The sequence below is a fragment of the Diaphorina citri genome, unplaced genomic scaffold, assembly GCF_000475195.1.
Source record: "Diaphorina citri unplaced genomic scaffold, Diaci psyllid genome assembly version 1.1 scaffold66, whole genome shotgun sequence".
Lineage (NCBI taxonomy): Eukaryota > Metazoa > Arthropoda > Insecta > Hemiptera > Psyllidae > Diaphorina > Diaphorina citri.
The window spans coordinates 234,210-262,093 of NW_007377503.1; the positions used below are offsets into that span (position 1 = coordinate 234,210).

The 27,884-nt window shown below is 33.9% G+C and overlaps 1 protein-coding gene across 1 annotated transcript in view; it reads left to right on the forward strand.

Moving 5' to 3' along the window:
- Positions 1-1,075: 1,075 nt before the first annotated feature.
- LOC103519615 (homeobox protein DLL-3-like) overlaps positions 1,076-27,884 on the forward strand; it is a 38,327-nt gene continuing 11,518 nt past the window's right edge. The window contains exons 1-2 of the mRNA XM_026831088.1: positions 1,076-1,165; positions 19,631-20,011. Of these exons, the coding sequence (XP_026686889.1) occupies positions 19,684-20,011 (328 nt within the window). The 5' untranslated portion in view covers positions 1,076-1,165; positions 19,631-19,683. The remainder of the gene's footprint in view (positions 1,166-19,630; positions 20,012-27,884) is intronic.

Sequence of the window (27,884 nt, forward strand, 5' to 3'; positions counted from 1 at the left end):
CGACATGATGGGTATTTGTAAGCAAAGGGAGGTTATAGCATTCTGTTCATTCTATGTCAAAAAGTTAAACAAAGTAAATATAAAAGAGAAATTTCAAAAAAGTGTAACTAGCATCTCCACCAATAACATAAGCAAATAGAAAGTCAAAACAACTTGTGGCTCTTGCGGTAGTCTCTAAAGGTCTTGGGGACCTTGGGAAATCTTAATAAGTTATCACAACGAAGACTTGAAGTTTCATCTATCTCTCATCGGCGCACCATTTCTCACAGGTGAACAATTTCTCATTTGTGTGAAAACATGTTGAATAGGGCATCTCCACCAATAACATAAGTCAAAACAACTTGTGGCTCTTGCGGTAGTCTCTAAAGGTCTTGGGGACCTTGGGAAATCTTAATTATCACAAGGAAGACTTGAAGTTTCATCTATCTCTCATCGGCGCACCATTTCTCACAGGTGAACAATTTCTCATTTGTGTGAAAACATGTTGAATAGCTGGAAATTATAATAGCAATATAACCCGTGAAGTAAGAGAGAGAAGTACAGAGGAGTGAGAGAGAAAGAATAAGAGAGGAAAAGAAGATTATTTCAAGTGAGAAGAACCTAACAACTGATTTGTATGACTTCGTCTAAGGTACCCCTACCTTTTATCCTGTTAAGCAACGACTGGGCAGGGCGAGCATACTCATATCTTCAGCGCTTCACTCTGCCTACCTACTTACTCTTTAGTTCAGTTTCAATAATTCTTGCTCAGAAGTGTTTGCTTGTATCGGGCCCTTAAAGTGTGTTTTTTCATCCTCGTTTGTTTACAAACATAAAATTCATTTTAATTTTTTTATACCTCCAATTTATTCTTTCAAATTATTTTTTAGATAAATATTTTACTTTTCCTCTAAATTATAAAATATTGATTTTTGTTAGGTGTTTATTTATTTAAATAAAATAATACTATTTTGCTATTTATAAAATGTTTTCAATATAATTATACCGGTGATAATTATATAATCTTAAATTTAATCCGTTTACTTGAAGTTGTGCTTTGTTTATGATTTCACTCATTAGTTGTGTATGGATAATAAGTTTTATTAACTGTCAGTTTTGAGTGTTTGTTTATAAATTTAAGTGTCAAGTGTTTCGGATTCATTTGTTTTTTGGAAAATTATTTTAGGTAAGTGAGCTTGGCTCTTAATAGACAATATCTAGGCTGTTTGGTAATAACAAATTGCTAGCTTTACAGAGATCATTAGTTGTTTTGGATTTCTAATTTAGTCAGGTTGGTTCCTGTTTTATGAAAAAATACTTATTGATAGTACAGTTTTTGCTTTTCTTTTAGAAAACTAAGCTACAATTTGAAAATTAATGAAGAAGAAAGTTAAATGGTTTAAACTTCTCCTCTTTTATTTCACATTTAGAGTTAAACTTAGATTAAAGTTAATCTGTTTGGATTAAGCAATTCAAACTGTTTGTTTACTCGAGATACTAGTCAAATTGGTTGATTTTACCATTGAAGATTGATAGTACAGTTTTTGCTTTTCTTTTAGAAAACTAAGCTACAATTTTAAAATTAATGAAGAAGAAAGTTAAATGGTTTAAACTTCTCCTCTTTTATTTCACATTTAGAGTTAAACTCGGATTAAAGTTAATCTGTTTGGATTAAGCAATTCAAACTGTTTGTTTACTCGAGATACTAGTCAAATTGGTTGATTTTACCATTGAAGATTAGCCAATTAGATTGCATTAAATCAATTTTTTTTTTAACTTTACAAGTTCAACTCAAATCTGATTTTACCTAAGTTTAACTAGTTAAAGTTTGGCTCTATTTCTATTTCATTCTCAAGGAGAACCGAAATGTGAATGACAGTACTGGAGGATAGAAAACATATCTTGTTAGTGCCAATATGAGACGGATGAGTCTCATTAGCTCATCTACTAGTCTGATAAGTCTCTTTAGACTTTATCCACCACACTGATAGGTTCCTTTTACCTATGTTTAACTAGTTAAAGTTTGGCTCTATTTCTATTTGATTCTCAAGGAGAACCGAAATGTGAATGACAGTACTGGAGGATAGAAAACATATCTTGTTAATGCCAATATGAGACGGATGAGTCTCATTAGCTCATCTACTAGTCTGATAAGTCTCTTTAGACTTTATCCACCACACTGATAGGTTCCTCTAGCACATCCACTAATAACCCACCATCTACTAGTTACCAATGTAAATTTAGCTTATTAATGGCCAGGAACATAATCGGAGTTTAAACTTAGTTTAATCCTAGATTAAGCAATTTGATTGGCTCTAAGTTGAACTCAGTTTAAACTCTGGCCATTAACCGTGAGTATTCTAGTAACTTTTAAATAATGAGGTCTATGAATAGAGAGCCATTTTTAAATACAACAAAACTGTAAAGACATAAATGGGCATATAATTATACAAACTTAAGTATTTGCGAGATCAGGCCACAAACCCCTAACAACCCTAAAAGGTCTTTTTCATATTCCTGCCTCAAAGATTTTTGTCACCACTGTGAAAATGGCCGAAATCTACAAGTGGGTAAGAGATGCCTAAATTACTAGATGACAATTACACTTATCAAAAGATTTACTATAGGAAGAAATCCACTATATAGTAGAAACAAATTCCAGTGTTAGTGGATGTGCCAAAATCACATCGGTTTACCACATATGCTATCCCAATATGGTCCAAGGACGCGACTGTAACAATTCGGTAAAAATCGGACAGTCACTCATCCAGATATCAACCAAAGTCAATGTTGCTTCGAATAGGTTTAAATGGGAAAAAGTAGAAAGTTGTGAAAAAAATATCTCAAGAACGGTTTGTCATAGAGAGATGAAATTTGGTATGCTATCCCAATATGGTCCAAGGACGCGACTGTAACAATTTGGTAGAAATCGGACAGTCACTCATCCAGATATCAACTAAAGTCAATGTTGCTTCTAACTTAAAAAAAAGTTCAATTTTTAGACACTTTTAAATGATCCCTCATTACATGGGGAGTATCTTTTTTAATTTTAAATACCTACGTAATAGAAAGTCGTGTGATGTTCACACCAGATTTTTATCTTTACATTTGATTTCAATCGGTTATTTTGTTATTTCCTGATATGCCAATACATTTTGTAAATGTAATGTAAATGCAGTTTCTTTGTGTTATTATGTCACAACTTTGGTGCTCACTGCAGCATTGTAAGATTTTCCCAATATCTAATAATCCTAAAATCACATGTTTACCTACCATGCTGGCACCGGTCGCTATGCGCATTTATTTCTATGTCATAGCTACTCATTTTCCTCACGAGGCTGAGTGCCCACCATGCTGGCACCGGTCGCTATGCGCATTTATATGTCATAGCTACTCATTTTCCTCACAAGGCTGAGTGGGCCCCCATCTACTACCTAGTTACCAATGTAAATTTAGCTTATTAATGGCCAGGAACATAATCGGAGTTTAAACTTAGTTTACTCCTAGATTAAGCAATTTGGTTGGCTCTAAGTTGAACTTAGTTTAAACTCTGGCCATTAACCGTGAGTATTCTAGTAACTTTTAAATAATGAGGTCTATGAATAGAGAGCCATTTTTAAATACAACAAAACTGTAAAGACATAAATGGGCATATAATTATACAAACTTAAGTATTTGCGAGATCAGGCCACAAACCCCTATCAACCCTAAAAGGTCTTTTTCATATTCCTGCCTCAAAGATTTTTGTCACCACTGTGAAATTGGCCCGAAATCTACAAGTAGGTAAGAGATACCTAAATTACTAGATGAAAATTACACTTATCGAAAGATTTACTATAGGAAGAAATCCACTATATAGTAGAAACAAATTCCAGTGTTAGTGGATGTGCCAAAATCACATCGGTTTACCACATTAAGCAATACATTTTGTAAATGTAATTTAATGTAAATGCAGTTTCTTTGTGTTATTATGTCACAACTTTGGTGCTCACTGCAGCATTGTAAGATTTTCCCAATATCTAATAATCCTAAAATCACATGTTTACCTACCATGCTGGCACCGGTCGCTATGCGCATTTATTTCTATGTCATAGCTACTCATTTTCCTCACGAGGCTGAGTGTCCACCATGCTGGCACCGGTCGCTATGCGCATTTATATGTCATAGCTACTCATTTTCCTCAAGAGGCTGAGTGGGCCCCGCAACAGCCAGTCACGGAATCAATCATTTGCATGACACAAATTTCTTGACCTCGCCGGGAATCGAATCCGGGTCTCCCGCGTGCAAGGCGAGCGCAGTGACCACTACGCCATGGGAGCTGACAATACATTTTTATTCCTCTTAAATATAATTCTTGCAGTGAAAATAATTATAATGATAGAATTATTATATGCCATCATTGATAACAAAATATACCAATTCCTAGACAATTGCATTCCATGTTATGACTGCTAGCTACCACCCATAGATTTACTTGGTTTGATAAACTTTATCTCGGGAGATGAGTGACACACCATATCATCCGTTCTTTTCACAGGCGATTAGCACCTTCATGTCCAAAGATATTGGTTGATCCCAAAGATACCATCAGTACCGAAATCTAAATGAACGGAGATACTTTGAGAGTACAGTAAAAATATAAAGGAATAAAAGTGAACTAATCTGAATGAGAAAAATGTGGAATAGATTAGCGCTTACCTGTAAGACAATAAACAGAGAGAATAACAGCTACCTAACCCTCAACAGTCTAATACCTAGTTAGCTGGCAGTTTTTCAAAGGGTTCATTCTGCTTGGAAAGGATAACACCACAGGTCCTTATGGTTGACTTAGAATGCCGATTGTTAACTAAGAACACTACTATGACAAATATTCAATATGCTTAGAATATTTCACACGAGTATCTATTGGTTTATCACATATCTTTTGTGAAAATTTTGCTCAAAGTGTGAAAATTGAGAGCCATACTCGTGAAAGTTGAGGCTGTGAAGATATTAATCCTTCGATATTGTTACCTTTTGGACAAGAGTGAGTTAACCAGAAAACGGGAGAAAACTGTATAATCTTTACAATTAAATTAGAGCATGTGAACCGGGTTTTTAATGGCTTCACCGGATGAGCCATATGCCCTTTCCTAGTCTTAGGATCGATCAGAATTCAAAAATTCCTGGCCGTTCAAAAGATAAAAGGGTACAGGAATTCCTGGACATCCTGTATACGCTATATGCTTTTGTTCAATTTCATAATAATCGTGTAATTTCTGGTTGAACAACACAAGAAACCTTTCTGTACTGAGGAAAATTTTGAAAGAATTCGGATTTCAAAATGGAGGATGTTCTTATGTTGAGTAATAAAATGTAGAATCAGATGATATGTTGATCATCTGATTCATGTTGATAAAATGTTGATCATGTTATAGCTTCGCAGATAGGTCTTAATTTTTTACTTATAGATCATTATTTTGCCGTAATGGACGTCTTTTCAGTGTTTTTTGAGGTTTCTAGGACCTGAAGGAGCGTTATTAAACTCGAAATAAAACTATGGAAAAGAAAAAAGACCACATAGAATAGAAGTTTAGAATATTTCGTATAGAAAATGAAGTTGAAAGGTCGGGCGTCCATATTAATAGTTAACTACCCTCAAGCTTCTGCTTTTTTAGACCTCAAAACTTTCTTGTTCCCCCTCTTAATTAGAGTGTTATGCTTTGATGTTTATTCAGAAAATGTGCACGATACAACACAACAGCTTTAACCACAAAGTGTGAAAATTGAGAGCCATGCTCGTGAAAGTATACTGAGGCTGTGAAGATATTAACCCTTCGATATTGTTACCTTTTGGACAAGAGTGAGTTAACCAGAAAACGGGAGAAAACTGTATAATCTTTACAATTAAATTAGAGCATGCTTTAGACCTCGAAACTTTCTTGTTCCCCCTCTTAATTAGAGTGTTATGCTTTGATGTTTATTCAGAAAATGTGCACGATACAACACAACAGCTTTAACCGTTAGCTGGCAGTTTTTCAAAGGGTTCATTCTGCTTGGAAAGGATAACACCACAGGTCCTTATGGTTGACTTAGAATGCCGATTGTATACATAATCGAGGTTTGTACATACATAACTTCTTATACATTACTTACCTATGTTTAACTTTCATTTAACCACATAATTCGTGTTACTAACGTTTTTTCCACAAAGCACCGAATAAAAAATATATTACAGATTATACTTCTTTTTCGTTCGTAGGCAAACTATTGTTTTGGGAACGAATAAATTAACATTCGCCATTCCCTGTCCATGATAGGTGGGTAATTATCAGATACATAATCGAGGTTTGTACATACATAACTTCTTATAGGTACATTACTTACCTATGTTTAACTTTCATTTAACCACATAATTCGTGTTACTAACGTTTTTTTCCACACAGCACCGAATAAAAAATATATTACAGATTATACTTTTTTTTTTCGTTCGTAGGCAAACTATTGTTTTGGGAACGAATAAATTAACATTCGCCATTCCCTGTCCATGATAGGTGGGTAATTATCAGAAGTTCCCTCATTGGGAATTCAGACTTCAGATCGGAAAGATAGCGCTAAGTAGGAATAAGACTCGCTGTTAATTATTTTACTGAGGAGAATAGTGATTGGTAACTCTAGTGTTTTCTCTTTAATTACCATTACCAAGCTTATGAGTCTCTCTACCATGTTTTTTAATCTGGCCATTGTTCCAAGAACAGTGGCGGGCGTGGAGTTTGAAGACGAAGGAAATTTGAGACAAATATGAGGTATATTTTACTTTTGAGAAATGGACCACTGCGCCAATCAGTTTATATTGGAGCAGTGGTCAGTTTCTCGATGGGAAAATACACCTATGGTGGGCGTTTTCCGGTGGCTTGCTATCTCCTGGTGCTCATGTCGATCCTCTTCCTGTAAAATATTCACATTTTATGACGAAGAATAGAAATACAGTGTTTAGGTTTACATCAATTAGTTAGCCAATTAAGGTATTGACGATATTTTTGTATTCGTGAACGTCAAGACTGCTATTCCGGTCCGAACATGGAGTAAGACTATCTACGGGGCAAAGACACTTACCTTGTGTATGGCTGTTTTTCTTAGGGAATCCTTCTGAGGTATTCAAGCATCTCTCATATGTCCATTCAGCTTTAGCAGCATAGCGGATGTCCGTACAGCCGACGAATTCAAAATCGGCACTGCCTAATTTGAAAGTAAATCAGGAGTGTTATCACAAAAGCGGTTATTACTTATGGAAACTGTTAGAACTCCATCCCACGTACTAATTCACATGTTAATTGATGAAAATATTGGCCGTGTAGTCTAAGATTCAAATCCTGATAGGCCAAGAGAACAGGTCAGTATGATTCCTGTTGTTTTATACGTTTCTTATGTTTATGTGAAATGAATTTGCTACTGAATGCATACAGGTTGATTCAGACTACAACTGTCTGTAGAGGAGAGAATGCTGACTAACTATTGAAGACTTTTAGGTACTATTGAGAACCTCGAGGAAAACTGATCATTTTTTATTTCATTAACTTCATTCAATAATCAAAATATACACATTGTACAATCTAATAGCTTTTATTAAAATATTACCAAGCCCTTCTAAAGAGAAGAAAAAAAATGGATTATTGTGGACGAATAATACAATATTCAAAACACCCACAGGCCCCAAGAAATAGAAAATGGGTACACAGATCATCATCAGTAAGTTCATTGAAAACTCAAAAAACAGCAACAAGTTCTAGTAAAACTATCCTGTATTTTAGGACACTCTTATAAAGTATCCCCTAGAATCCCCTAAAGAAGTACACTCATATCCTTTAAGGGAGAATTTTCTTTTACATACGACCTGTATTCTGAATGATTGACGTATAAATTTAGCATAAAATTTCATATTAGATACCACGTACTCGTAGGTACGGTTCATAAGTTTGAAATTTACATGTAAAATAGTTACATGAGAGACTATGGAGCTAATTACCAATCGTGTAACCCTTCGAGAGCGAGTTAGTCGAATGATAACCGTGGTCAAAAAAATCTGGTGTGAACATCACACGACTTTCTATTACATTTGCAGAATACGTAGGTATTTGAAAAGAAATAGAAAGTAAAAAAGTAGGTATTCAAGCATCTCTCATATGTACCTACAATATATCCATTCAGCTTTAGCAGCATATAGCGGATGTCCGTACAGCCGACGAATTCAAAATCGGCACTGCCTAATTTGAAAGTAAATCAGGAGTGTTATCACAAAAGCGGTTATTACTTATGGAAACTGTTAGAACTCCATCCCACGTACTAATTCACATGTTAATTGATGAAAATATTGGCCGTGTAGTCTAAGATTCAAATCCTGATAGGCCAAGAGAACAGGTCAGTATGATTCCTGTTGTTTTATACGTTTCTTATGTTTATGTGAAATGAATTTGCTACTGAATGCATACAGGTTGATTCAGACTACAACTGTCTGTAGAGGAGAGAATGCTCACTAACTATTGAAGACTTTTAGGTACTATTGAGAACTTCGAGGAAAACTGATCATTTTTTATTTCATTGACTTCATTCAATAATCAAAATATACACATTGTACAATCTAATAGCCTTTATTAAAATATTACCAAGCCCTTCTAAAGAGAAGAAAAAAAAATATGGATTATGGTGGACGAATAATATAATATTCAAAACACCCACAGGCCCCAAGAAATAGAAAATGGGTACACAGATCATCATCAGTAAGTTCATTGAAAACTCAAAAGACAGCAACAAGTTCTAGTAAAACTATCCTGTATTTTAGGTCACTCTTATAGAGTATCCCCTAGAATCCCCTAAAGAAGTACACTCATATCCTTTAAGGGAGAATTTTCTTTTAGATACGACCTGTATTCTGAATGATTGACGTATAAATTTAGCATAAAATTTCATATTAGATACCACGTACTCGTAGGTACGGTTCATAAGTTTGAAATTTACATGTAAAATAGTTATATCAGAAACTATGGAGCTAATTACCAATCGTGTAACCCTTCGAGAGCGAGTTAGTCGAATGATAACCGTGGTCAAAATATAATTCAGATGATTGAAAGGGTTAATGAAAAATAAGAAAAAAAATGGGACTTTTTCTATGAAAATCAAAATTTCCAAAGGAAATCACTGATAAATTTTTGGGATTTATTAGCTAGGTTTCCCAAGGGAATAAACTTTCCCCTTGAAATTTATCTTCATTTTAACAAGGCATGTTGAGTTTGGAGATGGTTGAAAGGGTTAATGAAAAATAAGAAAAAAATGGGACTTTTTCCATGAAAATCAAAATTTCCAAGGGAAATCTCTGATAATTTTTTGGGATTTATTAGCTAGGTTTCCCAAGGGAATAAACTTTCCCCTTGAAATTTATCTTCATTTTAACAAGGCATGTTGAGTTTGGGTACCTTATTTACCTAGGTAGGTACTTCTTTACCATTACCATCTAGGCTTCTACCTTCTACGTCTACAGAGACTACAATGAAATGATGAGACCGTATCAAATGTAAACAAGACCCAGTCAGGCATTAGAATTCAATTAAAGACAATTAATTCATCTAGTTATCTTCTGAATTGATTGATCTGTTTTGTTACAAATTAATCTCAAGCGATCAAACAGATTCTTCTCCCGTGAACCTTCTAGGGGATTTCCGATTCTCAGTCCTCTTATTCCGGTTAATACTCTGTGTTAATTTCTTTTCACTCCCATAGTTATTTGATTTGGCTCGAATAAAATATTCTAGTCTAGTATTTCTACATCAGGGAGAATGGGCACATCCACTAATATTAGAAATGTATTTGCTAGGGATTGTATTGAGGGAATAGTGACACATCCACCAATACAAATTATGTAGATTGTAGAATATTTCTGGTTCATCCACCAATATAAATTATAAGGCTCAAATGAAATATTCTAGTCTAGTATTTCTACATCAAACCAATAAGGGAGAATGGGCACATCCACTAATATTAGAAATTTATTTGCTAGGAATTGTATTGAGGGAATAGTGACACATCCACCAATACAAATTATGTAGATTGTAGAATATTTCTGGTTCATCCACCAATATAAATTGTAATCTTAGTTATCTTGCTAGGAATAGTATTGAGGGAATATTGACACATCCACCAATACAAATTAGAAAATTGTATGCTGTAGTATGAAGGGAATTCTGGCACATCCACCAATGTAGGTAAATTCATGCATTTCAATATTGCTCATAATTTCAATTTTAGTTCATTTGGCAAATCCACTAACAAGAAAATATCCTCACAATGTTTCTATTGTGTGCTGTCTTTAGATCTCGGATGATGATGGCTCAAATATTTTGTTTGTTGATGGATGTGTCAAATGAACTAAAATTGAACCAACTCCGTCAATTCCTGAGACAGGCTTTTCATCAATGAAGAAATGTAATGGTTTTCTCTCATTTATTTTTAATTCTGTTTACATTTTTATTTTTATCCCTCTTATTTCAATAAATTTCTCTCCATAACTCTATACAATAAAGTACCTACCAGAAAAAAGATCAGTTCTCAGCTAAAGCTATCAGCTAATATTCTTAGCTTATTTTGTACACGGACGTTTTCACCTCCTGGAGTAAGTAGTGAGAAGTTCTCCTTTACGAAAACTAATAAATAAAAAAGTAGTGAACGTAAGTAGGTAACTTAAATTTGCATTAAATGTATCATGGAAATATAATAATGTAATAAATTCAGAGCCATTGCAAGTGTTCGTAGCAGAGTATCAGCCTACCGGAAACATTACATTTTTCTGTTTATTCATGAGCATATTAGAAATATGAATATTAAAACTCCAAGTCTAAACCTTCAGAAGAGTTCATAATTGCGAAGGAAAGAGAACTTGCGACCTGCAAACTTTCTAGGAGCGAATGGTTTTTATAATGGCGGAAAATTCAAGTTTGAAAACTTACAAATGCAATGTGCATCGCTAAAAACTAAATAGAACTCCTTTCTATCTGTTATTCTCTTCGTAGCTCGTACCTAGTATTTACATTAGTGCTTGGATTTTGAATTTTCACATTCTTTATTCACAAAACTTAAATTAAAGACTCCCTAAAAGCCCTAATAAAATGGACGTATTGTTCCAACAAAAAAATACATAATCGATAATCTTAGTTATTTAGCTAGGAATAGTATTGAGGTAATATTGACACATCCACCAATACAAATTAGAAAATTGTATGCTGTAGTATGAAGGGAATTCTGGCACATCCACCAATGTAGGTAAATTAGAATGTTATTTATTTTGCTAGGAATAGTATTGAGGGAATATTGACACATCCACTAATAGGAACATACGTATACTAGAAAATTGGACATCTACTAGGAATTTTTCTAGTAAGTATTTACGTTTGACTCCCATTTTTCTTCAGTTTTAAACAAATTTCAATTGATGTCTCGTCAAAATCGAAAATATCCAGATTTTTCGGTGCTGATTATAAGTTCTTAAAAAGTTCAAAGGATGTACCTTTTTCTGTCATAAGTGTAAGTCTCTTTTAGTTACAACTTGTAATTTCAGGGAAAACTTGGAACCACTACAGTGAAAGGATATCGTGTAAGATTTTCGAGTGTAAGAAGCGTTAATGTCTTTCCTTACATGACTGAATTTCGCGTTCCACTTGGAAATAATGTCCGATTCATTCAATTAGTTCCTTTGTCTCAAACATGACACTAGGTATGTTCAACTTTGTTAATAGGTACCTATTGTAATACTCTTCGTACAATTAGAGGTGTTTTCTACGTCCAATAGGTGTACGTACGTCAGGAAAATTTTACAGATGCAGTTGGTAGAGCACGAAAATTCATGCAGACTATTTTTAGTGGGTGCTGAGTAATTATGGCTAAGAAGTACACTGGAATAGTCTATGATTCGGATATTTTGAAGGGGAGGTTTTCATCACAGAAAAAGGTTTGTCAAGCACCAATTGCAATCACATGTTAACGTGACTGACGTCACAAACAAACAAAGTTTATTCAAGTCCGTTCTTTAAGGAATTCTTCACTTGGTCGTAGATGCCTTTTCCCCTTTCTCTCCTTCATTTTCCATATTCTTCTGCCTCATTCAACTAATTTTTTCCCTCCTAAGGTCATAAGGTCGCACCTATCGTGTGCTTAGTAATTAACTATTATTTGAACAGGTTGATTTGAACAGGCCAGCAGTTCCGAGAACGAATAATTTTCATTGGCTCTGTCTCTACATTAGTGTTTTACTATTGTGTGCTTATGCTTAGTAATTAAATAGAGTCAAAAAAGTGTCACTATTATTTGAACAGGTTGATTTGAACAGGCCAGCAGTTCCGAGAACGAATAATTTTCATTGGCTCTGTCTCTACATTAGTGTTTTAGTAGTAAACCTCCATAGGTGAAATTGTATGGTTCTGTCTACCAAGAATTATCTAAGTTAAGCAAATATTGGATAAAAATGAGGACAAAAAAGTCCAAGTAATAAATCAATTCAGGGAGAGAGAGAGAGAGAGAGGAATAAAATATGAAGCAATGGTATGACTACTTCATGCACATTATTCATACCTATTTTACTTTTCAAAAGGGTCAGGAATTATCTAAGTTAAGCAAATAATATTGGAAAAAAATGAGGACAAAAAAGTCCAAGCAATAAATCAATTCAGGGAGAGAGAGAGAGAGAGGAATAAAATATGAAGCAATGGTATGACTACTTCATGCACATTATTCATACCTATTTTACTTTTCAAAAGGGCGTAGTGATACAATCTTTTCGTAGAAAGTTCAGCTCTGTTTTATATCATAAAAAATAATGAAAACCATTCTTGTAAGTTCGTCGGAGGTATTGTTAATGAAAACAAACGTGTACCCTCAATAGTCATGGTTATAGTGGTCGTCTGGTAAACAGGAGGGTGTGGATTCAATCCCAGCCGAGGTATGGAATTTTATCCTCAATATAATTTGAGAATTTGACCACAATAATAGTAGTAGCCTACTGCTGGAGTAAAGGGACTTTTCAGTCCTATGCGAGCAGTATAAATAAGCACTATTACTATTAATAGTAGTAGCCTACTGCTGGAGTAAAGGGACTTTTCAGTCCTATGCGAGCAGTATAAATACGCACTATTATTATTATTATTATTATTATTATTATTTAATTGGCTGGCTGGTAATGCTTACTTAGAAAAGAATAATAGGTAAATCCAAAATTAGGTAGATTCTGTTTGCAGTAAAAAAAAAGCTCTCGATTTCTGGAATAATTATACAAAAATACCTAGTGAAGGAAACATTTCAAAGTTTACTTTATAATGGCAACACTAAAAGACATCATGAAGACCGCATCATGATTTTGTCCATCATGACGCCTTTTTGTGTCAATCGTAGAGAGAGATAACATTGGTAATTTTCCAAAAAGACTATGTAAAACTACTAGTAGGTACAACGACTTTCCTAGTCGCAGTACTCATAGCATTTTCGTAGAAAGTTCAGCTCTGTTTTATAACATAAAAAATAATGAAAACCATTCTTGTAAGTTCGTCGGAGGTATAGTTAATGAAAACAAACGTTTAGTACCCTTAATAGTCATGGTCATATAGGGAACACATTAATTGGCTGGCTGGTATATGCTTGCTTAGAAAAGAATAATAGGTAAATCCACAATTAGGTACATTCTGTTTGCAGTAAAAAAAAGCTCTCGATTTCTGGAATAATTATACAAAAATACCTAGTGAAGGAAACATTTCAAAGTTTACTTTATAATGGCAACACTAAAAGACATCATGAAGACCGCATCAAGATTTTGTCCATCATGACGCCTTTTAGTGTCAATCGTAGAGAGAGAGAGATAACATTGGTAATTTTCCAAAAAGACTATGTAAAACTACTAGTAGGTACAACGACTTTCCTAGTCGCAGTACTCATAGCATTGTTGAATTTGTTAAACATGAACTAAACAGAAGAAGGTCATCTAATTTGGTCTTCGCCTTTTAATGTTGCCTTTGCCCTTCTAAAAGATCCCCTCAGTAATGCGATCATTTTCGGGGTAAACATTGAATAATTACGTTCACAGACACGGAGGCTAAACATGAACTAAACACAAGAAGGTCATCTAATTTGGTCTTCGCCTTTTAGTGTTGCCTTTGCCCTTCTAAAAGATCCCCTCAGTAATGCGATCATTTTCGGGGTAAACATTGAATAATTACGTTCACAGACACGGAGGTAACATTAAAAAGAAATTAATTATAGAAAGAAATCTATTGGTGGGGCTCCTAGCGCAAGGCGTGGTTTATTTACACCAATCAACAATTTATGTTTATACCTCGAGTTAAACTTGCTTCCATTGCTTGTAGCACGTTTTACGTCTTGTATACTTCTCAGAGATAACTTGAAACAGAAATGACCTGGGCAAAGTTTTCAAACACTTCCAACTTCTTGGTAAAACTAGCGGGGGAAACGTGGAAAACTGAAATTTTAATTTTTTTTTTTTTTCTTATGTTCCAATGAAAATTAATTTCAGATAGGTATTCAGAGAGAGGAACATATCTAATATTGAAAAGAATAAAAGAAGATAACTTTTCGATATTGTGTATGTTTTCATATTGTTTTTATTTGAAAAACAAGACATTATGTTTGTAAAATAAGTTTGGTAATTGTGTCACATCCACCATATTTATTTTTATTTTCAATGAAAACGCTTTGGTTGCTGAGGCACATCCTCTAAATCGAGTTATTTAATGGTCAAGTAAAATTCCCAAGATTTTTTGAAATCCTGTCTTGAATGTCTCCCAAGTGGCATTAGTCTTAAAATTCCTTTCGTAGATTTTCACCACAACAGAAAATAGAACCGAAAAGGGAGTTTCGACACATCCACCAAAATGTAAATGGGCAGTACTATTTAATCTACTGACGGAAATGGTTTTACTCTATTCACTCGATTCTAAGTTTATTCCGATGTTCTAGGCTTATTCTATTGGTTAGTTTTATTCCGATTCTGAATTATGCAGGGAGTTTTGGCACATCCACTAACATTGGGAGTTCTGGCACATCCACCATTTAATTTATGTTGAATAGAGTAAATGTGTCCCTCTATTGTGACTGATCGATCTACTTTCTAGTAGAATGGGGAGTCTTATATGGGTTCTATAAGGGAAGGAGGTTTGAGACATCCACCATTTAGTGGAATAATGAAAAAAAAAATATCAGACCCAATGTTGTGACTTGGAAGAAAATTGGGATTTTTGTCACATCCACCATTGAATAGAATAGAGAAAATCTGCCCCACTATTTTGACTTATGTGTTTTGACACATCCACTAATATATGAACAGTTTGGCTTCATTTGTTTGGGTTAGAGTTGTGTTAATTTCGGTCTTTTGGGTCACTAGGAAGCTGATCGCTTTGAAAACAATTTTTTTTTTTTTTTCTCTCTCTAAAATCTACATTGAATTTTTATTGGGATATTTTACTCTTAACTCTACTCTACAGTACTTACTCTGAACAATAAAATACTCCATAGAAATGGCCCCAAAAATTATAACTTTGAAACATGTTGCTCGTATTATCAATGAGTACCTACATCTTATAACACAGAACACAGGGAGCTAGAGCACATCCACTAGAAAGTCTGCTACTTCCTATCCAATTACAGACTCTTCATTTCTTTCCATTTGGCATGCAAGCCTCCAGCCGCCGTATACACAGAGGAGCTCAAATGTTTACCTACACCTTGAATACAATTAAATGATACACTCTGAAATGATAAAATACATTGCTCGGAGATATTCATATTGAATGGGTTATGGGTAATAAATTCTCGGCTTCCAATTTCATAATGACTCCATAATTATAAGGAGGTACCTATCTCAGTTACCAGATGTCATACGAGATATCAATAGCGTCTCACAAAACGTTCAGTTCATGATTTATTGATCTTCCAAGATCTGAAATGTTGAACATTTAGGTACACAAATACCACCTATCAACACTCTAATGTTGAAAGCTGAGGAAGAAGAGTAGGTAGTTTGTGTCTGGAAATCGGATAAAACAGAAATAACAACAAATAGTTACTAATTAGTTATTTTTTTTCCTAAATTTTATTATAAAGAAGTAGATACCTATTAAGTACAAAACTTACATAAGGAAGGAAAAAGTTCCTGCTTTTTAAAAATAAAATAAAATATCAGAATTAACAAACAATTTATAAAAATACAAAAATTAGCAATATATATTCATATTGAAAATGGGCAAACAGAGAATTTATTTATAGAAATGTTACACAAACTTCAAAAGAAGCAGAAGAACTATTACACTAATACAAAACTTACACAAGGAAGGAAAAAGTTCCTGCGTTTTAAAAATAAAATAAAATATCAGAATTAACAAACAATTTATAAAAATACAAAAATGGGCAATATTCATATTGAAAATGGGCAAACAGAGAATTTATTTATAGAAATGTTACACAAACTTCAAAAGAAGCAGAAGAACTATTACACTAACCTCAGTATTGTAGTGATTAGTATGATTGACTTTGGACCTGCAGGTTGCTAGTTCGAGCCCAAGTCACGTCATGAAACCCAACACAGTGTATTAATTGAGGAACGACACAATGAAAAAAATTTCCTTAAAGAAATCTTACAAATTAAGATTAACTTTGAAAACTTGAAAATGACAGGGTTGTCTTATTTACTATGACAGACGAGTACCTACCGAATGAATCCTTATTATTTGTTACACCCTGTAAGAATGAAAATTTTTGCATGCTCCACATAGGTGCTGATGTATGAGTAATTATTTACTGTGAACTTTTAGCAAATATCATCTACCTGTCACTTTAGCTCCTCGCGGCCATTTGTGATGGGTAGGTTGGCTGGCAGTAAAAGGTATTAAATTTGTAGATAATATTCAGTGAAATTTTGACTCATGGGCTCTAATAAAATTGACTTTGTCAAATTAAATTCCCATGTTTTATCTTCACCTTACCAGGGGGAATAAATAGTTCCTTTTTCAAATTGGATAAAGTGCATTTGCACAGTAAAGTTCTTGTTAATAATATTCAGTGATTTTTTTTTTTAATTCAATTAGAAGAGCTCACCTCCAAACAAGTTAGAATTAGCTTTTAAGTTGATTTGTTGATTGTTATTTAATAGAAGATAAAATTTGAAATTCTATTTAATAAAAAGAAAAATCAATTAACTTGCAACTTTCCAGCCTGAGCTAAAGGGGTAACATGAGCATATTTCAGGAAATGTTTGACATAGGTATAGTTTCAGTTAATCGTATTATATGCATAGGCAAGTTCAGTAAGATACAGGTACGTTCCTATTTTGCTTACCATTTCATGTTCGCAGTTCGTTTATCTATTTCCATTTTGCAATGTGTTTGTTAATCCAATAAAGATATAGATAAGCTTTGAGCATACATTTTGGTATGAACAACAATATTAGTGGATGTGTCGGAAATACCAATATGTTTATTCCTTTGACAATCATCAAACTTTGCATTGTACTGATACTTTTACTTTGGAATAATGATTTTCATTATTTATGGAGTACCTAATTAGGTATCTAGTTTTGTTTTCTACTGACCAAAAACCTACCTGCCTAGTGCCTATGTTCTGACAGAAATCTAATGCTTAAAAACCCACAAGCAAGTTAAACGATTTAAAATGCTACTGTACAAGCATAGGTATACCAACGCCACTCATATTCCACAAAGCAAACATTCTAATGTGATAAACTTTGAGCATACATTTTGGTATGAACAACAATATTAGTGGATGTGTCGGAAATACCAAAATGTTTATTCCTTTGGCAATCATCAAACTTTGCATTGTACTGATACTTTTACTTTGGAATAATGATCGTTTTGTTTTCTACTGACCAAAAACCTACCTGCCTAGTGCCTATGTTCTGACAGAAATCTAATGCTTAAAAACTCACAAGCAAGTTAAACGATTTAAAATGCTACTGTACAAGCATAGGTATACCAACGCCACTCATATTCCACAAAGCAAACATTCTAATGAAACTGAAATGGATTTAAATTAAATTCACGTCGATTCAGATGATTGAGAAAAATTTGATCTTATTTTGTCTGTGTACCGATGCATAATAAACAACAGCGAGTTTTAATTAACCCAACCAGAAAGTTTTTTGATACGGCGCTAAGCTTCTTATTGATTTCAAAATGAATTTTTATCACAGTCGATTGAGAAAAATTTGATCTTATTTTGTCTGTGTACCGATGCATAATAAAGAACAGCGAGTTTTAATTAACCCAACCAGAAAGTTTTTTGATACGGCGCTAAGCTTCTTATTGATTTCAAAATGAATTTTTATCACAGTCAAATCAAGGATATTAACCGTTTAGTTTCATTGTTTTAGCATTGAAAGATGTTTCAGAAACCACTGCTATTCAAGTTTTGATTGCCTCATGTTATCACTTAACTTTCTTGAAATTTCAAGTTGAATCGTTTGTTAAATCGAAAGTTAAATGCTTAGTTTGAAGCCCGGGCTACGTTCCTATTTTGCTTACCATTTCATGTTCGCAGTTCGTTTATCTATTTCCATTTTGCAATGTGTTTGTTAATCCAATAAAGATATTGTGTTCAAAATAATACACCCCCGCGTTAGTCTTACACGGACCTTGAACGTAAAATTATGTATGAATTTGCTGCTGTGTAAGCTGGCTTACGAAATGTAACTTTCTAGTACATAAGGTAAGTAATTAGTTATTACTCAAAGTTCGACAACAGCTGATTTGTTTTAGTCCTTATTTTCAAGGAGGCTTTTGAGAGAACAACCAAAAGAGAAAAGTTACCTACTTACTAGCATAAAAGATATACAATAATATCAGTCTTAGTTGCATCGATAAACGTCTAAACACCCCCCCCCTCCTACCACTACCACCACCACCACCATGTCTCAAACATGCACCACCACCACAAAACTCAACACAGTGTATTAATTGAGGAACGACACAATGAAAAAATTTTCCTTAAAGAAATCTTACAAATTAAGATTAACTTTGAAAACTTAAAAATGACAGGGTTGTCTTATTTACTATGACAGACGAGTACCTACCGAATGAATCCTTATTATTTGTTACACCCTGTAAGAATGAAAATTTTTGCATGCTCCACATAGGTGCTGATGTATGAGTAATTATTTACTGTGAACTTTTAGCAAATATCATCTACCTGTCACTTTAGCTCCTCGCGGCCATTTGTGATGGGTAAAAGCCCGGGAGATCGTATGACTGAGAATTCATTCTGGAGAATCGAAAATTCAGCACATCCACTAATTTTACAGAATAAAAGATTGACAGAAGCCCGGGAGATCGTATGACTGAGAATTCATTCTGGAGAATCGAAAATTCAGCACATCCACTAATTTTACAGAATAAAAGATTGACAGGTGTCTATAATAACATATTTATCATTCTGATTTTCTGTATGAAGTTAAGTTTTATTGGTGTACCTACTAGTTGATAATGCAGAGTAGGTACTACAGACTACAGATCTGGGGGTTAGTAGGTAATTTGAAGAAAATTTAGTGCATTAATTGAGGAACGACATTTGCTCAAATGGAAACACACCTGATAATCTGACTGACCTCTCATTTCAGACATGCCCGACTTATGATGGTGACCCAATGACGTCCAGTGTGCATCACTGAGTATGATAATCACCTCCACCGCTATGACAACCTCTGCCACCACAGCCTCCTCCACCAACAAAAACAATGCCTCCAACACAACCACTTCCACCTCCAAGTGCAGCGACTTCAGCGTGTCCAGCCTGTGTAAGGATTTGAAGAAATCCCCGAAGCCCTCGGAGGGGCCTAACTCGGAGAACAATCCCGCTGTGGTGGTGGGAGGGTCGGGGTCGAATTGGAAAATAGATTCCCCTCTTCACATATCGCCCGGGGCCCCGGCCCTGAATCCCCTCCTGGGACTACATCCCTCTGTCAATGTTCCTGCAGCCGCTGCCAACCCTCAAGTTCCTGGTAAGATTTCCTCTTCAATAAATTCTTATTATTCCAGAGATATTAGTAATCTTTAGTAGCAAATCAATTGTTCAAGGTATCTTAGGCATTTATTATAATGTTATAAAATATACCTCATACCTAACCTATTAGAATTCGTATATACATGTCATCAGGTGGTGAACTGACGATTTACATTTTATTATTTTATCATTCATTTATTTTTTCAACAACCTCACAATGTGTACAGTAGTGTCACAAGTGATAAAATTCTGCACCCAAACTATTCGTGTCCTCAATTCGATTTTCCTAATTAGAACGATAATTATCCTAATAGCAATAGCTTATTGATAAAATCATAATGAGTTTCATAGATATTAGCCAGAAGTGTACTTTCCGTGCCATTTTGCACTAACGTTCCATGTACAGGGGAGTTGTTAAACCTGCTTAGATATCGTTTTACATAATTTTCTTTCAAGGAAATGAAGTAACGATGGAGGGAGGTTTTCTGGGAATATCTCTGCCTAGGTTTTGTAGGTTATATGCACTTTCCTAAAGCTGAGTTCGGTTTCCTTTCTAGTTAATTCAGTAGCCATTAGATACTTTCTACAGTTCAAAATTATTATCTTTTTCATTCGAATGCCACTAGTCCATTACTTGAGCTTCTGTTCTATATTCAACTTACATTTCATAAAGATAACCCTAAACTTTCTTTACTCGTAAGTTGTCATGATAAGCCTCAAAACTTGGCTGCATCCTGGTTGCTAAACCTTCATGTCAATCATCTAATGATTCTAATGCCTACTATAATTAATTATTGAAAATCAGGAAATTGCTATTTCATTCCAAGTTTAGGTGGTTTATTCAAACCAAGTTTAAGTGTGTCAGTAAAAAGTCGTACCTATGGTATTATTGATTAAAATATTAAATCTATATGAAGATTGAAAATTCATGTGAGTATTGTGTGCAATGAAACAATAATTTGGTTCTACAGTTCAAAATTATTATCTTTTTCATTCGAATGCCACTAGTCCATTACTTGAGCTTCTGTTCTATATCCAACTTACATTTCATAAAGATAACCCTAAACTTTCTTTACTCGTAAGTTGTCATGATAAGCCTCAAAACTTGGCTGCATCCTGGTTGCTAAACCTTCATGTCAATTATCTAATGATTCTAATGCCTACTAAAATTAATTATTGAAAATCAGGAAATTGCTATTTCATTCCAAGTTTAGGTGGTTTATTCAAACCAAGTTTAAGTGTGTCTGTAAAAAGTCGTAGGTACCTATGGTATTATTGATTAAAATATTAAATCTATATGAAGATTGAAAATTCATGTGAGTATTGTGTGCAATGAAACAATAATTTGTCTCATCGATTAAAAGTTTTACACTAAATTAAAGAATCAGACAGAGATTTCAAAACACATAAAGGGCTTTTTGCCAGATCCTTTTCTTTATTCCTTTCGAATTGTATGCAAGGTTAAGCTCATGTCTTAATAAAGATGTTAGAAAATCTACCATAGCGCCTCTAGAACAGTAGATATATTTATAATGTGACTATGACTACCATAGTGATCTAAGAGGTCTGACCTAGACTTCCCCAGTCACGGGATATCAACTGACGGTTTTAATAAATTTTAATCGATCCAGTATAAAAGTTGTCCATAAAGTTATTGATATTGATACGTGAATCAATTGGTAACACTATCTACAGTGCATGCTTGTATACTATGACTGTTTAACATGAAATGTTTAATGAAATTAGTTTCTACATTAATTACGGCTAATTAAAACAAAGTAATATCTGGTATTATTAATTTACATATTTATCCATACGGGTTGTAAAAAAGATACTCCATAAAAACTCTAGCTGTAAAAAGGAGAAGTTTTCGTGACAATTTCACACACATGCAGAGGTATAATCATCACAAGTAGATAAACTGTCAAATGTTAAAGCTGCGTACATTAGCAGTTGAATGCTAGAGATGTATGAATTTTATCTTGCGAATTGCTTTTACAATTTCATTAGAATTAGCAATATCAAATGTTTGGTAGAGGGTGTAGCCATTTTCTTGTTATTGCGACATTTATTTGTTCAGCTGTAACATTTCTATTGACCTTAACGAGTTAATGAGTCAATCAGGCTCATTATAGCAGCCTTTATTTGAATACAAAAAAATAATATTGCACACTTATAAGGCAAGGCAAGATAGAGCTGTTCGCTTTGATAAGTTTAGTATAACATTACCAGGTACTTATCGTTGTTCTGACCTTAACGAGTCAATGAGTCAATCAGGCTCATTATAGCAGCCTTTATTTCAATACAAAAATATAATATTGCACACTTATAAGGCAAGGCAAGATAGAGCTGTTCGCTTTGATAAGTTTAGTATAACATTACCAGGTACTTATCGTTGTTATTGCAATAATTAACTCCAAGTACGATAATGTATAATGAAGAAATAATATAAACATAGTCGGAATGAAAACCCAGGGGAATATTCTAATGTCATGGACCATGGGATTCTATTTATCTAATACCTTGTTCACACCTACCTAGCTGCTAGTCCACCAATAGCATCCGTGAGAATGATTCACCGAATGATCAATTGTAAACTGTAGGAATCTGTGCAGATCTTGCTTCCTTTTATATATATTTTTCCATTTTATGGATTCCAGATTACAAAGAGTACGCTGTGGGTTTGCTTTGGTTGCATTACCTCTGTAATAAACGTAGCGATTAATTAGTAACCTCCACCGAAAGTCCCAGGAGACTGGAGAGGGTTGGTTGCGTTCAGAAATTGAGGATTTATTTTAAAACAAGTTATTTTTGTTGAAAACCAAATATAACTTTGAACTTTGTCAAAAAGTTATCTTAGGCCACGTTCCAGGGTTTTTGAGGGAACTACATATATAGGTACCTATATTATTTATTAAAAAGAATATCTCAAAAGTGCCTTCAAAAGTTTTTAATACACAATTTTTACTTTCTATTTTTAGCGAGCTCCTATATTATTTATTAAAAAGAATATCTCAAAAGTGCCTTCAAAAGTTTTTAATACACAATTTTTACTTTCTATTTTTAGCGAGCTATAGTAGTAATGAAAGTATTGCAATCGGTCCAAATTTTCAAAATCGGGAAATGGTTGGAAATATCCGTTTTGGGATCCCCTGACGCTATACTAGTAATGAAAGTATTACAATCGGTCCAAGTTTTCAAAATCGGGAAATGGTTGGAAATATCCGTTTTGGGATCCCCTGATGTCAAAAAGTGGTTTTTAGCCCATGGTCTGTACGTTACGTACTACAGGTTTAAATGGGAAAAAATAGAAAGTTGTGAACAAAATAACTCAAGAACGGTTTGTCGTAGAGAGATGAAATTTGGTATGCTATCCCAATATGGTCCAAGGACGCGACTGTAACAATTCAGTAAAAATCGGACAGTCACTCATCCAGATATCAACTAAACTAAAGACACTTTTAAATGATCCCTCATTACATGGGGAGTATCTTTTTTTAATTTCAAATATCTACGTAATAGAAAGTCGTGTGATGTTCACACCAGATTTTTATCTTTACATTTGATTTCAATCGGTTATTTTGTTATTTCCTGATATGGGAGTTCAACATTTCCTTTTTATAGACTTGATTGAGCTTTACCAACCTCGAAGAAAATTGTTGATTAATTCGAGATGAATCCAGAACTACTCTTGTCACCTGTGCGTCTCTCTGAACCATTAGATTTGTGATTAGATTTTCTTTGATCAACCCAAAACGTTATTCTGTTCAAATTCATGTCTCAATTCACACGAAGATATGGGATTTCAATATTTCCTTTTTATAGACTTGATTGAGCTTCACCAACCTCGAAGAAAATTGTTGATTAATTCGAGATGAATCCAGAACTACTCTTGTCACCTGTGCCTCTCTCTGAACCATTAGATTTGTGATTAGATTTTCTTTGATCAACCCAAAACGTTATTCTGTTCAAATTCATGTCTCAATTCACACGAAATATGAATTTGTCAATCTTTTCACTCACATAACTCGATCATAGGCCATCTTTAGTCCTCCTGTGCAGATTTGATTTCCTGCTGAATGTTTTAGTAGGTAATGCTGACGAGCTTTTCCTTCTGTCTACTATAAAGCCAACAAAGAAATAATCAGCGTTTTTTTTTATCCAAGTTTACTCTTTCAATATAATTGATTCAGGTGTTTGAAATTTTGACGAGTCTGTGCTTTGTAAATATTTACTTCTCTAGATTTCCTGTAAGAGTATACCTGTTTTCTTCTGATGAGTCTAATGTTTTCCTAAGGATCGAAGAGTGAGGACATTCGTTTATTTCTAATATCCAATATCTTATTGGATTATCTAGAATTATCTCGGGATCTATCCCCTTACAGGGTGTCTCACAAATCCTGTAAGGTACCCCTTTATCTTTTGAACGGATAGGAATTTTCGAATTCTGATCTGTATTATGTCACACAGGGGGTGAAATAGGTCATGATGAAATGGCCCCCTTATCGATACACTTTGTGAAAAATCTCTCACCTCCCGTACTTACCACTTACCAAAAATAGCAAGATATTCAAAATTTAATGTGAAATTTAACGGAGATTTCAAAAATGAAGTAAAAAATATGGATTCTCATTCGAATTTCTCGAGAATTGGCCATTTTTATTTTTAAAAAATGCCACTTTCCAAGGCCGAACCGGGTGGAAATAATCAGCGTTTTTTTTTATCCAAGTTTAACTCTTTCAATATAATTGATTCAGGTGTTTGAAATTTTGACGAGTCTGTGCTTTGTAAATATTTACTTCTCTAGATTTCCTGTAAGAGGATACCTGTTTTCTTCTGATGAGTCTATAATGTTTTCCTAAGGATCGAAGAGTGAGGACATTCGTTTATTTCTAATATCCAATATCTTATTGGATTATCTAGAATTATCTCGGGACGAACCGGGTTTTTAATGGCTTCACTGGATGAGCCATATGCCCTTTCCTAGTCCTAGGATCGATCAGAATTCAAAAATTCCTGGCCATTCAAAAGATAAAAGGGTACAGAACTTCTGGGACATCCTGTATACGCTATATGCTTTTGTTCAATTTCATAATAATCGTGTAATTTCTGGTTGAACAACACTAGAAACCTTTCTGTACTGAGGAAAATTTTGAAAGAATTCAGATTTCAAAATGGAGGATGTTCTTATGTTGAGTAATAAAATGTAGACTCAGATTATCAACATTAAAATGTTGATCATCTGATTCATGTTGATAAAATGTTGATCATGCTATAGCTTCGCAGATGGGTCTTAATTTTTTACTTATAGATCATTATTTTGCCGTAATGGACGTCTTTTCAGTGTTTTTTGAGGTTTCTAGGACCTGAAGGAGCGATAACAGAGATGAAGAATTTGAAGACGACTTGAAGAAATGCAGAATGTGTCAAGATAGCGGTCTTTATGCTTGTCACATTTGAATAAAAATCACATGCTTTTTATGTCCACAAGATCCAACATTTACCTATACGTATCTGTTCTAATAAAATAGAAAATATAGTCAGCGGCTCAGAGTTGATATTCCAGTGCTAATGCCACATTTATTATTATTGTTGTTCGTAGGAATATTGTTACACTTCTTGCAAATTGAACTCTAATCACATACATACTGAAGATAGTGTGACAGAATGAAGCATATTAGATTAAATTGAGATTAGCTGTTCTTTTGTGATTTATGCTGATTGTGTGATGCACCGTTTTCTATTCATATCAATACGAATGTCTTCAAACAGATGTAGGTAACTACTGCTATTTAGACAACACAAGAAACCAAGCCAACGTTGATTTTCCATCTTGGAATCTATTAATGTGGAAATAGTTTACAACTTCATAGGTTTTCGCAGATCTGATATCTGGTTTGATAAGAAAATGGTACTTGACAGAATGTCATGCCTTTTGTGTTTGAGAATTTTCCTGAAGAACAGTACTGGATTCTGAGACATTTAACATTGTTTAATAAATTAATATAGGTACCCTCCTTATTCCTTCCTATTCTGAATAATGAAATGTAGTGTCTGTCTCGTGAGCTATCTGAATCCATAAGACCACTCCTACAATGATGCATTCTGCAATCCAGTAAGTTGCGAATACAAATGACATCAATGCATTACAAATTAAATTTAGAGCATGGTCCTTCGATGGGACATGCTACAGCCCGGGCAATTGTGCTTACATCAGACAAGAAATGATTTTTATGTGATTACAAGTTGATGGAGAAAATTTCGCACCTGACTTGCTTAGTTAAAAAAAAAGAAAAAAAAAAATGATTTTTTTTCTATATCAAAAAATAAAATAAAATTAATACCTACTCTAAAAAGTTTTATTCTTTACATGATAAATTTAGCTTAGAGGTTAGGTAAAGGTACATTAATGACTTAGGTACATCACCTACTATGTAGGTAGGCAGGTAGCTACTTGAAAACTTGAATGAAAATCCATAGAAGATCACACTCAGAGCATCAATGATTTTCGAAATTTAATGTCATTTCACAAGTAGATCTTTACATGATAAATTTAGCTTAGAGGTTAGGTAAAGGTACATTAATGACTTAGGTACATCACCTACTAGGTAGGTAGGCAGGTAGCTACCTACTTGAAAACTTGAATGAAAATCCATAGAAGATCACACTCAGAGCATCAATGATTTTCGAAATTTAATGTCATTTCACAAGTAGATAGGTGTGATTGTTTAAAATTAGATACATTGAAAAGATTTTCATGTCTGTAACGAATCGACATAACGATTTGATAGAGCATTGACGATTGACAGGGTGCCTAAGAATAACACTGGGTGTAGGTAGTGAAACAGTGTAAATAGGAACTCTGAAATTAGTAGATTAAGAAGAAAGCATTGTTCTAGGTTATGAAGTGAAACCTCTTATCTTTTAAAGATCTGTCCTAAATGAACAGAAAAATGTGTTAATGAATCATATATTTTGGAATCTAACTCATCCGATCAAGGAACCAAGGACCCAAGTAATCGACAAAAAATATGATCTTGAACCAAGTATTTGATTCTGAACCTTCCGACCAGTCTATGCTTGGCTACTCACTCAAAAATCAAGACGAAATGTCAAGCTGAGAAAATAATTTAATAATAATTTCCTGGAAATCAGTTCCTTCCATTTTCAATGATTTACTTGACTTTTTTATGAAATTAATGTAACTAGCAATGGTATCCTTGATAATAGCATCACTAGAGAGTACAATGTTGACAATTATTAAATTTAAAATATGAAATTAATGTAACTAGCAATGGTATCCTTGATAATAGCATCACTAGAGAGTACAATGTTGACAATTATTAAATTTAAAATATTATTGTCAGTTATCAAGTTGTAGAGATAGTTTCTATGTCAGGTCAGAAGTTCACAATAAAATTCATTAAATTTCCTGTAGCTAACTCCTTACCTCTAATAATGTTAATCGATATTTTGAATAATTTAGTATGAGAAGGTACACTTTATAAAGTAAAGAAATACCCAATTTAATATTAGGAGTCAAAGTATTTACAGCCGAGAAAATTAAAATCAAAAGGCAAATTTTTAACACGGTCAGTACTTAAGTTATACCATTGAAATATTTATCACATTATACCAATGGTAAACTGATGCCAGTTAGGTAGGTAACTACTCCTACCTACATTTTGTTTACCATTATTTGCCATTGTTAAATGTTTAGTGACGGTAAATATCATAGAACATGAAAAAATTATAGTTTCTAAAAAATTCAAATCATAAACACCATTATACGAGATAGAGTTATTTACGTTTTCTTAGTGACCTGCTTATTTTAGAAAAAGCTTTAACCTAGACTGCGTGATCAACGACGC